At 42.8% G+C, this 17554-nt stretch overlaps 1 protein-coding gene across 1 annotated transcript in view; it reads left to right on the top strand.

Annotated features, from left to right (window-relative positions):
- cobl (cordon-bleu WH2 repeat protein) overlaps positions 1-15747 on the top strand; it is a 333465-nt gene extending 317718 nt beyond the window's left edge. Inside the window, exons 19-20 of the mRNA XM_051936126.1 lie at positions 6216-12884; positions 12933-15747. Coding sequence (XP_051792086.1) covers positions 6216-6287 — 72 coding nt within the window. The 3' untranslated portion in view covers positions 6288-12884; positions 12933-15747. The remainder of the gene's footprint in view (positions 1-6215; positions 12885-12932) is intronic.
- The last annotated feature ends 1807 nt before the right edge of the window (positions 15748-17554 follow it).

The raw sequence follows: 17554 nt of genomic DNA, 5'->3' as shown, positions 1-17554 counted from the left end.
TGTGCTCACCTTCACTATCGCGTATTAACTCGTTTCATTTTGGCGTGTCACACGGCTTTTTCGGACCTTTCCAGTTCTGACCCCTTGTCTGTTTCTGATCTTTCCTCTCCTTGCTGCTTTACTTTCTTGACACCGAGAAGACGGAACAACATGGTCCTTGAAGGACAGCTGGTCATCGATCACCACGTCAAGGTTGCGTACTCACTTGGCGGGTGTTCGTGATGATGAGCCGAGCTGAATGGAGATGGGGTGCTGAATAGACAGACGAGCTGGGATAACAAGAAGGTCCATGTTTGCCCAGCTGAGCTGGTGATTTTGTTCCTTCATCTCGGGCGCAATATCAGTGAGACATGTAGAGACTGTAGCTGATACCGTGGTGGTCCTTTGGAAGGTACAATAGGTCCAGCTGCATATCATCGGTTCAGGGGCCACTTTATGGAGCCCGGTAAGGAGATGTATATAGAGAGAAGAGGAAAGGGCCAATCCATACAGCAACCCCGTGCTTGCCTGGTGGACCCTTGAGATGTCACATGATAGGATCTGCCCAAGTGGTACGACTCAAATTACCTTACAGCCATCACGATGATGTTGAGATCAGAGATGGTAGCAAGGTGGACCTGGTGGTTGACCATGCGTGTCACAGGTAGATGAGAGATTAATGAAGGATAAGGACAGATGACATGTTGGTGGCCCTAGCTAGCCATAATGTGTTGACAGTTCTAAGTAAATGGCCCCTCTTGAAGCCACTCAGATGCTCGAACAAGCCAGCTCTACTACCGTCCCTTTGGTCATTTCATGCTGTTGACACTGAACACATGGGTGTGTTTCCCTCCCCCAAAACACACACACTCATCTGGACAGCTGGACGCTTCTCACTGACAGGCTGACGCAATCCAGGGGGGGAGGGTTGGGTGCCGACTTTAGCCTTGGTGCGTTAAAGTAGGCAAACATCAAGTGTGATAATTTGCTTTCAATTGTTGATCAAAGTCCTCGCTTGTTTGCTTTTCGTTGTTAATGATAAGTTGTTCATATTGTCACGGGGCCTGTACAGTCCTCACTCTGTCTCTCCTGAAGTGGCAGAAAGGTTAAGGGACGAGGGGAAGACCAAGGGCCGCCGAAAGGGAAGGAGGGTGGCAGGAGTGCCTGGCGAGAATCGCTAAACTGGAAAATGGCCGTAAGCAGCCACTGGGGATCGAGATGCTTAGTGCAGTTGAGGGTCGTGGAGCTGGAGCCACACCTCGGGACACTGGGCACAAGGCAGGGAAAGCCTCTTGTGCTAACTGTTGTGATCAGTAATGTTGGTAAATGGCATCCTTCAATCCATAGCATTTTAAGAGTCAAGGATTTCAAGTCTGACGTTCATTTTGGTGTTTTAAAGGATATTGGCACATCAGCAAAGGTGGGATCAACAGAATGTTGCTGTTTTGTGTTCATAAGAAAGACTTTGAAGGCACTTCAGTTTTTTTTTTTTTTTTACTTTTTTATACCCCTTATATATGTATATATATATATATTGTCACAGGTGGCTGGGGGGGGACGCCCCGGAGGACCGGAAAAGGGCTTACGCCTTCCCCAGACCACGTGGAGGCGACCGCCCTGGTACCTATGAGGACTACGGGTACAGAGCTTTAAAGCTCAACCCTGTAGGGGTCTGTGGTCACCACCAGGGGGCGCCCCGATGCCTACGGAGCCCTGGACCTCAGCACTTCCGGCTGGAGGGAAGAGGATTGGGGACACCTGGAGTGCTTCCGGGTGCGCAGCCGGCACTTCCGCCACACTGGGGAGTGCTGATGGAGGATTGCTGGGAAGCACCTGGAGCACATCCAGGTGATTATAAAAGGGGCCGCCTCCCTCTGTTTGTTGGCTTGAGTCGGGAGTGGAGAAGGACGGAGCTCGGGAGGAGAGGCAAGGAGGCGGCCTGAAGAATAAGGCATTGGACTGTTGGCCTGGAGTTTGGGGGTTTGCGGTGCACTTATAATTGTAAAATATGTATAATAAATGTATTGTGGGTGACTTGAGCGTGTCCGTCTGTCTGTGTCCGGGCCGGCTTCCACAATATATATATATATAATATATATATAATTAATTTTTACTTTAAAACTTTTGTAAAAACAATATTTGTCCTTTATTTCTTGCCCCAGGCGTGGTTAAATCTCTTTCTCGCTGCTCGCGTTGTGAAGGGGGGGGCGCTGATTCACGCTAAGGAGTTGCGGTTGGATCACCTGCTCTCTTGCTGCTGCTGCTGTGTCGATCACTTAAAAGCCTGTACAGCAGCTGTCCTTTTGCCACTTCGCATCTCTGCCGCTAGCGTTCTGAAGGAGGACGAGGAGGTGGCTGAACGCACGCTAAGGAGAAGCGCTCGGATCATCTACTGGCTTGCTGCTGCTGCTGCTGGCGAGCTGCGTGTTCTGCTTGTTGTTGTTTTAAGAGCTGGGAGCACCTGAAGTGTGTTTGCCAACAGCATTCCAACAACTGCTTGGTTAGATGTCCGTGAAGTTGTTTTAAATTGTTTGTAAGTAGGGCGTGACGTGCAAAAGTCACCGTCTCACGGGTTTTGCTTCCTAAGGTTGTAATGTCTAGTCTCGTGTGTCGTTAAAGTGTCTCTCCGAGATGATCTGGTCTCGATCGCTTCACTCAACCACCCCAGAGGCGCACTACGCTCCTGCCACTTCGCGTCTCTCCCGCTCGCGTTGTGAAGGGGGGGAGCTGAACGCATGCTAAGCAGAAGTGGACGGATCAGCTACTGGCTTTGTGCTGCTTCTTCCAAGATGTGTGTTCTGCTTGTCGCTCTGTGCGTCGATCATTTAAGAGCCTGTACAGCAGCTGTCCTTCTGTCTCACTGCCTTGTCTTGCGTGACATCAAATTGTCTTCCGAGAAGATCACGCCTCGTCTCGCTGGTCTCCCTGCCAAGATTTTTTTTTTAGAATAGAGAGTTGTTACTCATATCCTTAGCCCGACAGCCACAAATCATATGTGTTTACAAAGTGTGTTTTAATAAGTTTACATGTGTTTAAAGCGAGTGGGAGATGTATTTTAAGGCTTAAACTATAAAAAAATGTTTATTTATATTGTCTTTCTATATCACGGATTTTTACCTATCACTGATGGGTCTGAAACATAACTTCTGCAATAGGCAGGGGATCACAGTATATATATATAATATAGATATATATATAGATGATACTGCCAAAAAACTGAAATCGGCCAAAGTAGGAAGTGTCCGGTCAAATCGAGAAATGGCCAATGTCGCTGTAAATTGACCAGCCAATGTCTGATCTTTCCTTGATTTCGGGATTTGGCCAGCCAGTTTGCGAAATAGCATGGGGCGATCGGCCAATGTTGGAAGAAAAAAGGCTTAGTAGTGCAACTGCATCGAGTGTAGCCTTGGCTGCCAGTCAGTGATTGGGAAAACGTGACAGTTCATACTGATTTTTTATTCTGTGCCTACGGATTCCACTGTGAGCAGTTTCTCGTGTAGAATGGAAAACTCACTTCTGAATCTGCATCTGAATTTTTAAGCATCTTCGCATCTTGAGCGGACAGTCTTACATCAGCACATCGAAAATGGCCGGTCGAAGTAGTATACAGTGATCCCTCGCTATATCGCGCTTCGCCTTTCGCGGCTTCACTCCATCGCGGATTTTATATGTAAGCATATTTAAATATATATCGCAGATTTTTTGCTGGTTCGCGGATTTCTGAGGACAATGGGTCTTTTAATTTCTGGTACATGCTTCCTCAGTTGGTTTGCCCAGTTGATTTCATACAAGGGACGCTATTGGCAGATGGCTGAGAAGCTACCCAACTTACTTTTCTCTGTCTCTCTTGCGCTGACTTTCTCTGATCCTGAGGTAGGGGGATTGAGCAGGGGGGCTGTTCGCACACCTAGACGATACAGACGCTCGTCTAAAAATGCTGAAAGATTATCTTCACGTTGGCTACCTTCTGTGCAGCTGCTTCCTGAAACGACATGCACGGTGCTTCACATACTTAAAAGCACGAAGGGCATGTATTGATTTTTTTATCTGGCTCTCTCTCTCTCTCTCTCTCTCTGCTCCTGACGGAGGGGGTGTGAGCTGCCGCCTTCAACAGCTTTGTGCCGCGGTGCTTCGCATACTTAAAAGAAAAACAGCCCTATTGGTTTGTTTGCTCCTTTGAAGAGGAAGATATGTTTGCATTCTTTTAATTGTGAGACAGAACTGTCATCTCTGTCTTGTCATGGAGCACAGTTTAAACTTTTGAAAAAGAGACAAATGTTTGTTTGCAGTGTTTGAATAACGTTCCTGTCTCTCTACAACCTCCTGTGTTTCTGCGCAAATCTGTGACCCAAGCATGACAATATAAAAATAACCATATAAACATATGGTTTCTACTTCGCGGATTTTCTTATTTCGCGGGTGGCTCTGGAATGCAACCCCCGCGATGGAGGAGGGATTACTGTATACACTGGTCGTTTCTAGTGATTCGGACTTGCGAAAATGCGAAATGGCCGGTCAATTCGAGAACTGGCAGAACTTTGGGTTTTGGCCGTAACATATATACAGCATATATATATATATATATATATATATATATATATAATTCAGTATATTATATAAAAATAATCTTTTTAGTTAGCCAATAAAAGGTGTCATTTTGCTTGACTTTTCACTACATTCATAATGACTAACATGGTACAACACCCTAGTACTACTAATATACCCCATATATTGTAATAAGGACAGGAGAGTCACAAACTTGTTTGGGGATGGCCACCCTGTATACTTAATAAAGCTGTTGAAAAAAGTCAAAACAAAGCACATCTTTACAGACAGGAGTCCAAAACAGAACTGACTAATACAGATGGATCTGAGATATAAATATGGTGGCCACAAGAAAAGGAGGGTTCAGGGGGGGCTGGAACTGGAAGTGAGGTCATCAGGCGTGCTCTGGAAACCAGAAGTGACTTCATTGGTGACATGAGGCCATTGAGTGGCAGGTTTTTCACTTGGTGTGCAGAGGAACAAGAGGAGGAAACATCAGATGACAGCGCCCACCCCTGGTCTAGCTGTGACATAACATTATTTGATCCCATAAACCGTCTCCCATGCATACGTGTGTGACAATATATATAAAATGGCATGTGACTACTGGCAAACTACTGCGGTTAGAAGTTTCATCCTAGTCTTAATCAAAAAGCTTGTGACTGGATATGTTCTAGATAGATAGATAGATAGAACAAACGAACATCCAAATTTTGTTTGTCCCCGGGGGAAATTTGTCTTTTTACAGAAGCACTTTAAATAAATAAATACATGTATCAGTCGATACATAAATGTGTAAATATATATAAGCATGCACTATAGTCTGAACACACATAAAAGGCAAGAAAATTTAAACGAAGGAAAACCTCTGCCTTGGCAGTCCCAATGGCAGTGAGGTGCCCTACAGTCATCCTTCACAGTCTATTTGCTCTCATTTTCGTACTCTGGAGACCCTTTAGCTCCTCAGTAACCCAGGGTTTATTGTTTGGAAAGCAACGCTCCGTCTTTGAGGGTACCACAGTGTCGACACAGAAGTTTATATAGTCTGTGATGCAGTCCTCCGGGCTCCACTGCCTCACTATTATGGGGGTAACAGAATGCCGTCTGATTGTGGGCTTGGAGCTGGGAGTAAGATGAATCAGGTGGTGGTCAGATTTGCCTAAAGGTGCCAGTAGTTTACATTTAAAGGCAAAACCAAGTAACATGGCATAAAGAAAAAGAAGAGCAGCAACATCTGCTAAACATCAAGCAAATCACTGAGGTCGATTACATGACAAAGGACCCCATAACAGAAAGAAGATGAAAAGAATAAGCAGACAAGACACTGAAGCACACAGACAAGCAAAAAGTAAACCTAAATAATTGGAGTTTGTCTTCTTCATTTAAATAAATGGTTTGTTTTGACTTTAGAAAGATATTATAGCATAAGTACAGTTACTGAATAGATAAATAAATATGTGTACAAATCTTTTGTCATGCAGAACATTAGGATGACTTTCAAGGGGACTGACTATTTTTTGCAGGCCCCCATATCCAGTCTTTTGCAGCATTTTATTTTAGGCCAGTAGGTCTGCGTGTTTCTCCTGTGTAAAACAAAGATTGTCTGATTGACTGAAGATGATGCTGAAGCAGTTGCCAGTCATGTTACTTAACTTGGATTGCACCGTCTTATGTTCTTTTTATCGTTTCAGGTTCCTGTTCCTTCTAAAACCATACTCATCAATGGGAGGATTGGGACCATGCAGGCATCGTCAGGCTCCTAAGGATTCCATGGGACCGGTGCAACTGAAGAGTTTTTGGAAACACCATGCCATATGTTACTCGCCTGGGCTTATGTGGATGATCTTGCACAAAATAACAAAATCCACTAAAAATGTGTGTGCCAAGAACTGTTTAAGTGTGTTTGTGGCTGTGGAGCAGTGAGGTTCACACAGGCCCGTGTGTGGACCACAATGACTCTGTGTATAGAATCAACTGAATCATACGACCTTCAGGGTCCCGGGGCACAACTGTCAGAAACGACAACGACCGTGTGTTGAATTGAATCACACTGGAGTGCGAGTCACGGTTAGAAATTCACAAGGGCAGAATTTGCCTTCAATATTTAAAACCTTACATATACTTTGCTTGTATTCTGTATAATTTAATGCATAATATTTAATGATAGTGGTCACTGTCTTAGGTTCCCCCCCCCCCCCCTTTTACTAAGTGCACTGTGATGGAAAAGAAAAAGAGGAATAGAAATGTTAAAGAGAGCCGAGAAGAATCCAAAAGAAACGGGCATAGGGCTGCTAACAGGTAGGGAAAAACTTCTTCATGAATCTAAATCTGAAATCTGAGTTCAGGTGTATTACAGAAGTTTAAATCAAAAGAGAAGCGTGCCTGTAAGGTTTGTTTTGGAATTACCAAGAATCTTGGATGTTGATCTATCTTACCGCCATCTTAAATATCAACTGTGCCATGACGTGACACGCCTAATGCCAGCTGTGACTGCGACCGCATCATTGCTGACAACAGCGTGGTACACTGACAGTGCAGGGCAGCAGGAGGTTAAAGGAAACGAATCGGGTTTGTAACATCAACCCAGGGAGGGCAGGAATTAAAGAAACAATATCTGTGACATGAGACACAATCGTAGAATGAGAAACACTGTGAGAGAAAGAGAGTCAATTATCAGAATATTTCATGCGGCTTAAGCCAAAATGCGAAGCCTAAAGTCGAAAATCAGAAAAGTATTCATACACAGAGGCACCTTTAACCATCAAAAAGTTTGTTTTGATTTATCCACAAACTTGGGACACCCTGGAAGCGTATGATGTTGGCCTTCATTCTCTCACAATAGTACGTCACACGTTCCCGACCGTCCTGCCTAGCAACAGCCTGGCAATGCCACGTGACAAAGAGCAAACAATGGCGGCGCCCATAAGAAAAACAAAATGGCACCCTGAAAAATAACGTCTTCTAAAAACATTCTGAATCAAAAATACAATCTGACCGTTTCATTCCTTCACCTCTAAAATCCATGGAGCAACATCTCCATTAATTTTAAAGGTTGAAAAAATATAAAACAAGCCAAGTCTTTTATAAACAAAACAAAGAGCCTTGTGTTACTGAATTCTTGACAATGAATTTTTATTTGATCTTCCATTGCGATTCTTTGGGTTACGTTTTGGTCCTTCCTGATTTTTGATCTACTGATTTCTACAATAGACTCTGGCTGCAGACCTCCAGAGGTCCACTCCATTGCTTCATATTATACGTCAGTGATAACGCCTGATTACACTGTGGTTAAGATTAGAGATGGCGGAGGGTTATCTGATTCAAGTCAGCCATGTGACAAAAAAACTGCAATCCAATTGGCTGTCCAGCAGAGCTGTCAATCGTATCCTTTCTCAGTTCCTGACCACTGCTGTCATGTGACCTCGTTTCTAATTTTGCATCCGTTTCTCACTTCTTTTTCTTAGACAATCGACTATACTGACAAGCCGGGTTTATTACCGATGCACTTAATGATACGATTTGTAAATTAATTAGGAGAAAAACTGAAAAACGAGTCAAAAGTGGAAAATCTACCACACCACAATAAAAAGTCAAAACGAGAGTCAAAAAATCAGATTAATAATACCAGTGTGAGTCCAAAACCAGTAACAGCTTTTTGGAAACTGAAAGTTTTAGAAAGTAAAGCACGACCACCTAAAAGGGCTTTTGAACCCTTTGTGTGATGAGTGGCAGGGTTACGACCTCCAAGCCCCGCCCCTAAGAGCCACTGAAGTGTAAACCAGTGGTTCGTACCCCTGGTCCTGGGGACCCTCTGAGCCCGCAGTTTCATTCATTTTGTGTCTCTGTTTGTCTGAGTCACATTTTGCAATCAATTTTTTACCCACTTTTACCGAACTGATTTCCTTCAAACTGTGCATCCAATGCCGATCTCCCGTGAAATTATTTCAATATTTGACCCAGGATCTATACGGTAATTACGTTACATTTAAATTTCTTATTTCTTTATATTACAGTTTTTGCAAATACACACATATACCGGGTGGCCCATATTTATGTAACTGATTGAAAAGGTGTTATTGTCAGGAAACTATCGATGTTATTATCACAGTAACATAATGGAACAGGAACACTAAGAACCTTAAATAGTTTTTCATCCACTGTTCTCCATGGCGTGTTCCACCAACAAGCCATCCAGATCGATACACACCTGAAGACAAAGAGCAATGCTGTCACAGGCGGCTTGGCACATCTGTACTGGTATCGTCTGAAATTCGTCTCTGATCGCTGCACGTAGCTCTTCCACATTGTGGGTGCGATGTTGATACACCTTGTCTTTTAGGTAACCCCACAGGAAAGTGTCTGGTGGGGTCAAATCAGGAGACCGAGCCGGCCATTCCACAGGCCTGCATCAGCCGATCCAGCGTTGCAGGAATGTTTCGTTCAACCACTGTTGCACTGGTACGGCATAGCGTCCGACAATCGATTCGCCACCACTGTGTATTCAAACACAGCAGGGGTTGCCCATCCAGCACATCGTTACTCCCATTCTCAGGCTACACAGTGATGCCATTTTTGATACTTTTCGTACAGTAGTTTAAATGCTCCAGCCTGTGAAATGTCATGTACATAAATATGGGCCACCCTGTATATATAGAGTGCTTTTGGCCAACGCACATACGAGGTGTGATCAAAAAATACAGTGAATGTTTTAAAAAAGAAACGTATATTGCAGTAAAAGATTTACAACTACAAGTCCCCCTCAAAATACTGTCCTCCACTTCGAATGCACTTATCACAACGCTCCTGCCACTTTGTGAAGCCGTTCTGGAAGGTTTCTTTCAAGAGTGTCTTTATTTGGGCTGTCGTGGCTGCCTGGATGTCCTCAATGGATTGAAATCGTTTGCCTTTCATGGTCACTTTCAATTTTGGGGACAGCCAGAAATCGCACAGTTCCAGATCCGGCGAATAAGGTGGATGCGGACACAGCGTTATGTTTTTACTCGACAGAAATGGACGTACTAGAAGGGATGTGTGACAAGGAGCGTTGTCATGATGAAGAATGAAACCATTTCAACATTTTCCTCGGTTATTGATGTTGAAGGACGTCCTGACCTTTTCTCGTCTTCAGCCAAGTCAGATCCATTACGAAATCGATCAGACCACTTGTAAACAGTCTTGATTGTCGGTGCAGTGTCACCATAAACCGATTTTAACATCTGATGGGTTTCGTGTTAATGCGTTGCTCGATATCCATTAATAACGACAAACTTGAAAAACACACTGAACTCAACAGTGGCTCACAAACGACTGACAGTATCACATAAGTTGAAACTCGTCACAAACTCGGCTCTCGGATGGACTTGTCAGAACCGGCATGGTGCTCTGCATCAACATTCACCATACTTTTTGATCACACCTCGTATATTTGAGAAATTAGCGGTATTGGTCAAGTGGTTAGCGTGTTGGACTTTCGATCAAACAGTCGAAGGTTCAAGACCAATGTAGACAAATTAATTTTAAAAAGAAAAAATCATTTTGATGAGTTGATATTGAAGTTTTGTCAAATTACTTCAATACGACAGTTAAGCAGCATTGGTCAGGTGGTTAGCGTGTTGGACGTTCAATCAAATAGTCGAACGTTCGAGTCCAATGTACACACGTTTTTTTTTGTTTGTTTTTTATTTTACCAGTTTTTTCATCATTTATATACAAATTTGGTGAAATACTCTTTTTAGTGATTTATTGTATTGGCTCACTGGATAAACTGTTTTCTAAGAAAGGTTCGATTCTCCAATAGACAAACACACATTTCCAGGACTTCACACGAATAACATTTCTCCGTGGTTAGGACTTTCTGAACTGAGAGATGAACGCAAATGAGTGTGACGTCTCCCTTCCAGATTGTAGGTTCGATTCCACTCTGTCACTAATGTCACTTCTGCCACATCACCTGCCCACCCAAGTCAACGTCTTTGTAACGTGCAAAGGACCGTGTGGCATTTGGGTGGCTAAAAAATATATAAAAAAAAATTTTTAAGGTCACAATTTTATTGAAAAATGCACTTAAAAGTAAAACTTTTTTTTTTTTATTGTACAAAGATTTTGTTGGTCAGATGTGGCTAAAAATGAAATTGTGGGCCACCCATAAAAGAATGAATTTAATTCAATTATAATCCATAGAGGTTAGGTTAGGTTAGGTTTGGTTAAGTTAAGTAGACTTTATTATCCCAGAGAGAATTTGTTTGGTTTGTTTGTTTTAGATTTCTTGAATGATTCCAAAAAATAATAACTCGTACAATTTATAGATTTTTCTACAATAACTTCTGGACCGTTGTTTAGGCTCAGAAACATAAGGATTTTGCATATATGCTTTAATGTTCTGTTTAATTGTGGCTAAAACATCATTTGGTTTATATATTGACCTTACCACAACTCCATTTCTGTTTTGGTGTTGGGCGCCCCATGTTGCTAGGTGTCACTACCCATAAGTCAGTGCAACGGTGTGGCGCTCCCGTTGTGTATGATTGTGAATACGTTCTCTAAAGCCTCTTGTGCATTTTTGGGTTTAGATTTACAGGAAACTAATTTCTATGTTTTTAACTTTGATTTGCGATTACATTTTGATTTAAATGAACTGATTTGCATTTTGGTCTGCTGAAGCAGGGTGATTTTTATTTTCGCACTGGAAGTGAGAACAAAACGGATCAAAGCCAAAGAGACAAACTGACCGTTTTCGACAAGCCAGAAATTTGACACAAGTACCAAAATTGTAAACCAGAAAGTAAGTCAGAAAACCGACAATAAAAATACCGAGAAGTGCACATTAAGTCTTTTAGTTTTGTCCAAAAAACAGATACCTTTTAGAAGGGTCACGCTGATGACATCACAGAAGCGAGCTCCCTGGGGACTTATGGGAGGTCACAAAACGCCACCGTCCGTCAACATTCAAAACAGCGGTGTAAATAAGATGCTAAAAAAAATTACAACTTAGCCAGGAACCAAGGATGAAGGATGAAAGAAACGCCGTACTCATCCTCAGAAACTCAAGAACAGTCATCAAGAAGTACCAAAAATGTATAAAGAACACCAATCACAGTAGACTTCATCACATTTATTTACTTGCGCTTCATTGTCGGACCTCGGCAGTACACTCAACTAGGTAGTTAGTGTCAGAACAAGACCCCACTTGACCGTCCTGTCACATGCTATATGCCCCGCCCATCGACAACAATTATGGCTCAGTCCTGTGATGTGATTGGAGGAGCAGAGGACATAAAACTGGAGCGCCACTACTGCTCGCAGCGCACAGCCACTTCTCGTACACTTTGGCTCTTGACTGCGTTTGTATTTCCTTTTTCAATTTTATTTTTTTCGGTTTCTCTGCACCCATACCTGTGTTCTGACTCTCATGTTGGGTGTTATTTTTTGGATCACTGAATTTTATTCTGACGTCCAGTTGTGGCAGTTCTTCATTTTTAAACCATTTTGTTGGCCATTTTGGATTTTTCACACTCAACACCAGTTTCAGCTCCCGTTGATACTAAATATCTGCTTTCGCAATACACTCATATATGAAACGTACACAGAGATGAAGAATTGGGGTCTGTAGTGGAAACCCCATTTGCAGTTGGTCATCGGGAGCTGAAATATAAAACTGGGGGTCGTGAGTTGCTGCCGTTTGGGCCACACAGGTTCATGACTCAACGATGTATTAAATGGGAATGGGTTTGCGTGCAGATTGCGAAGGGTCTCGTGAGGGGTCACCATTTGACATTGTTCCACGATGACTTTAGGCAACAATTCTCCAATCTTGAAGACACTTAGAAAGGCAAGATAAGGTCACGAGGAAATAAAGTTTATGATAGATGTGATAAGCCCGTCACGGTCCAAGTTTGAGTTTTCTGTCTTCGACAGGTCACTTCTAAGAAACGAGTGGTTTCACAAACAAACGGCAACTTCTTCTTTCTTATTATTTCTGACTGGGCAGAAGGGGCAAAACTTCCAGAGCCAACGAGGAAGTGACTTAAGAGGTCCTCCTGGATTTCCTCCTCCGCTGTAGAGTTAGACAAGTCATTAACATCCGTGACACACCGCTCCGCATTCACCAAGACTCTGATGTGTGAAGAGCCCTCAAAACGCGCCTGAGAAGTTAGTTGAACGAAATTCTTACTTGCATGTCCATCCAACATGTCGCCGCTCCCCAGTGCCATGACAAACGGGAATCAAATGTGAGGGATGTAAAAGATTTCCACAATACTGAGAATCCAAAGTGTACCCATACTGGTATGAACGGTCAGACCAAAAGCAATGAGCGTGTGATCCTGATAACTGAACGCAGATGGTTTAGGAAATGACCAGATGTCGGTCAAATCTGCAGACCATTCTTGATGTCTCACTATGACCATCAGTGCTCTTTCTGTCACCGTTCTACCAGTGTAGTCGTTTGGTTTCCTGATCGAAACGATGAAACAAGCTGTCGTCACCAGTCGTGGATGCTGTGAATTCCTTCATCCCGTCTCACAGCATAGCGGTTTGGCGACTGCAAGGAAACTTCTTTATTTTTTTGGAGAAATTTTGCACTCTTTGTTCTTTGGTAGCCTACACTTTCCATATTATTTTTGACTGCATGTTACTCTTTCTCACTCACCAAGTTCTTTGATTGTCACATCTCTCTTCTTTCCCATTTTTGTTTTTGCTGTTATTGGAGAAAATTTTCAGAAACTCACTACAAGACAAAATCAGCATTCCAGTTGTGGGCCATTCACAAGCAGCACAAAAGGGTTTAATGGGAAACTAAAGGTGTCTCAGGGATGAGACAATGGAAGGGAAGGTTGGGTTACAGGGGCATACAACACACAGGGAAATCGTAAATACGACACACACTGACGCCGTACAGTCACGCTGGCTAGAGCTGCACCTCATCCACTAACCTTCACACCAACTACCCAATTTCTTTCACCTCCTTGCGCCTGCCTTCATCTTCCTCCTGATCTTTAGGCTCCTGGATTGAGGATTCGGAGGCCATTTTAAAGTACACCCAGTATCGTGTGACATAAAGGTACTGGTCTAGACCTCCCTCTAGATGTCCACATCTTGAGCCAATCGTAAGAACATAAGAAATCTGACAAAAGAGAGGAGACCATTCGGGCCCTCAAGCTTGTTTGTTTAGCTGGTAGCTAAGTTGTCTCAGGATCCTTCTCAATGGTTGTCGAGGTTTCTGCTTCAACTCCATGTCTCTGCATAAAGAAGTGCATCCTGGCTTCAGTTGTAAATCACGTTGCACACGTCCACTGATGCGTAGCTCGCTGCCTTTGCATTACACGTCCGTCATGATTGGCGACTCACCCAGTCATCCATTTCAAGGTTCACCTCACCCTCACCAGTCATCCCGTACACTGTGGTTAGGGTTAGGGGGAAGTGATGTCTACTACTCGGTGGGCGTGCCATTCAGTGGGTGTGTCCTATAGTGGGTGTGTCATGCATTGCACGTGTCATATAGTGGGAGTGTCCTGTAGCGCTTTGGGCTCCGACCAGACCCATCTGAGAGTTTCCACTGTGTCAATCATGTGACATAAACATGCAGTCCTATTCGCTGTTCAGCAAAGCTCCTGAATCACATAGTCTGCAGTTAAATTCGTCTGTCCCCTGACTTCCTTATCCCTTAAATCAATACATTTAAATTAAGGGGCCGTGGCACACCTGGAAAGATTGATATCCTAAAAAGAAAAAGAATTTCACTTTTTAAATATTGTCTTTAAATTGCTTCATATAGTTTAGGAAGATTTAGACAAGAACAGGCCATTCAGCCCAGCTCGCCAGTCCCAGCCTCCAAAATGACATCAAGTCGAGTTTTGAGGTCCCTAAAGTCCTGCTGTCCACCACACTACTCGGTAAGTTTTATATTTTTTACCATCTTAGTTTCCAGCTCCATGTTTGTTTTGGGAATGGCACCACAATTTGGTGCATTGCAGAGTCCATTTCCGCGGGGATTTCCCATAAAGCACCAGGGCCGCTCCACTTGTGACGTCATCGACGTGCCGGTGTAAAGATCACCATAAAATAGTCCCTGGTAGCCCAGGCTTAGCGTTCTGCTTTCTTTGTGTGTTGATGACTGTTTTTTGAAACGCAGCTCTGACCCTTGACCACGATATTTTGTTTTTTTTTGGTTCATGATTTGGCTTTGATGTTTGTTTCTTTTTCACTTTCGGTTTGGACCCTTGCTTTGTCCGCTGACTTAGTTCCAATGCTGTGTTCCTTTTACCTTGAATGTCAGAGCTGGGAAGGACGTCACACCCGAGTTGGCGGAATTCCAGTGAAACATTTGGAAAAACAATATGGACGCCTCCAGGAAAGCTGTTGTTGCGCTCGCTCTTTCGAAATACAGACGACTGCTGAACATCGCGTTACGAAGTATTTTCCGAATACCGTAGCAAGAAGTCCACCGATAGAAGTTGGACAGCACCGTGTGCCTGACAGGTTTAATGAGAGTGAAGTGCTCATAAACAGTAGAACGTTACAACCACCACTAAAGTTCTCAGTGTACGTCACCATTTTGGTTTGATGTCATAATCTGAAGTTGGACAAACTCGGACTTTCCAAGTAGAAAATTCGACTTGTGGGGACGTTCCAACTGAAAATTTCGAATAAGAACGTGGAAATTCTGACTTCCCAGTTCAAATGAACCGCAGCATTTCTCCTGCTTGTCGCTCCTGAATTCTTTGGACTGCCTGTCCTTCCCTTGTTGGCCACGTGTGAAGTTTGTCGACTGACCCCCCCAGTTATGTTCAGCACCGTCGGGCGTTTCTTGGTAATTCCAGCAGGCTCGTTATTTTTGGTCCGATGCCCACAAAGCCATCTGACGTTGGTACTGCTGGGGATTTTTCATTTGTAAAACTCGATTTTTAGGTGGCACATAGCCAACTGAGTGGCGTTTGCAGGTTTTGTGTTTTCTCGCTTGTGGACTCGTTTTGCAGCCACATCTAAGGTATCATAAGGCGCGTTACGGGTTTGGGGGACGGTGGCAGTTTCTCGATGCTGAAGATGTGTAAATGAAACACTGGATGAATGAACTTTCACGTTCAGGATTAGTCGTTAACACACCGTTTCGTGCATATTGTATGTTTATCTAAAGAAGCATCTCCAACTTTTTGTCATTTTAAAGCAGCTGTTAGTATCCTTTGAATTATTTGTATATTTTGAAAAATAAACGGTACCGTTTGTAAACTTGTCTTTTTCGTTGGTGGATTCATTTCTCGGTGTATTACTTGGGATTTTAACAATGGCCCACCGTAATGCTGCCTTTCCGTTTCTCGACTCTGGTTTGTCCGTTTGTGACGGTCCGGGTTGGCTCTGGCAGCCTGTCACAACTGCCACCCAGAAATGTCGACAACACGACCGGGATGAGCCGTGCAAAGGGGGGGACACACACAGTCGTGAGGGGGTACAAATGCAAGGGAGTTTTTTATATTACAACAAACCATGTTCTATTAAGTAAGTAAAAATATAAATTATTAATCCAGTGAAAACAGGAGAGGTGTTCAGTGGAGGTGGAAACGTTGGAATAAATAATCTGATTGATGAAATATTTACACTCACGTCACTCTGAGGTCTTTCAAACAGTTTGGACTGTTTACCTGCTCGGAGACGCTTTATAAATACGGGCGCTCCTGTAGATAGATAGATAGATAGATAGATAGATAGATAGATAGATAGATAGATAGATAGATAGATAGATAGATAGATAGATATGAAAGGCACTATATGATAGATAGATAGATATGAAAGGCACTATATGATAGATAGATAGATAGATAGATAGATAGATATGAAAGGCACTATATGATTGATAGATAGATATGAAAGGCACTATATGATAGATAGATAGATAGATATGAAAGGCACTATATGATAGATAGATAGATAGATATGAAAGGCACTATATGATAGATAGATAGATATGAAAGGCAGTATATGATTGATAGATAGATAGATAGATAGATATGAAAGGCACTATATGATTGATAGATAGATAGATATGAAAGGCACTATATGATTGATAGATAGATAGATATGAAAGGCACTATATGATTGATAGATAGATAGATAGATATGAAAGGCACTATATGATAGATAGATAGATAGATGGATAGATAGATAGATAGATAGATAGATAGATAGATAGATAGATAGATAGATAGATACCTTATTAATCCCAAGGGGAAATTCACATTCCCTAGCAGCAGCATACTGATACAAAAAACAATATTAAATTAAAGATTGATAATAATGTTAATGTTTAACCCCCCCCCCCCCCCCCCCCCAAAGGTACGCCTCATCCCCCTTGTCAATAGTGCAGAACAGGGTTAGATTAGTGCGAATGTTTTGACTTTGATATCAATACCAGCTTTCGGACCCCAGTAGCGTACCATTTTAAAAACTGGGTTTCTCGGTACGTTTTCAGTTACTGGTAAACCGCACAACCCCAAGTGGAGAATCATCAGAGAAATTCTACAAGTGACACGACCTGCTGTTCTGTTTATAGTCGGAGTGAACAGAGAAGGTGACAGGACTAGCCTTTGCCATCACCAGCTCTCCCAAATCCTGGTGAAGGTAGCCATAGTTTCCTAAATTATAAAAATCCATCAAATGTTTTCACTCCTCCTCCTAAAAATTGGACCGAACTTGCATCACTTTGAGAATTTTGACCCAGTTAAGATTGTTTTCCTACTCTGAGATGCTTGATAAATACGGGCGCTCCTCTCCACTGTCTCCCTTGTTAGCACACGCCATTAGTGCGGAATGGTGTTGGACTGGTGCTAAAATATAAACTTGTACAGTGTGTCTGGAATAGTATTCCCAGCGCATCAGTTTTTCCACATTTTGTTATGTTACAGCCTTATTCCAAAATGGATTAAATTCATTTTTTTCCTCAGAATTCAACACACAACACCCCATAATGACAACATGAAAAAAGTTTACTTGAGGTTTTTGCAAATTTATTAAAAATAAAAAAACTCAGAAAGCACATGTA

Source organism: Erpetoichthys calabaricus, chromosome 13, assembly GCF_900747795.2.
Source record: "Erpetoichthys calabaricus chromosome 13, fErpCal1.3, whole genome shotgun sequence".
Lineage (NCBI taxonomy): Eukaryota > Metazoa > Chordata > Cladistia > Polypteriformes > Polypteridae > Erpetoichthys > Erpetoichthys calabaricus.
The sequence above is the reverse complement of the archived record's forward strand: the minus strand, read 5'-3'. Positions and strand labels throughout refer to the sequence as shown.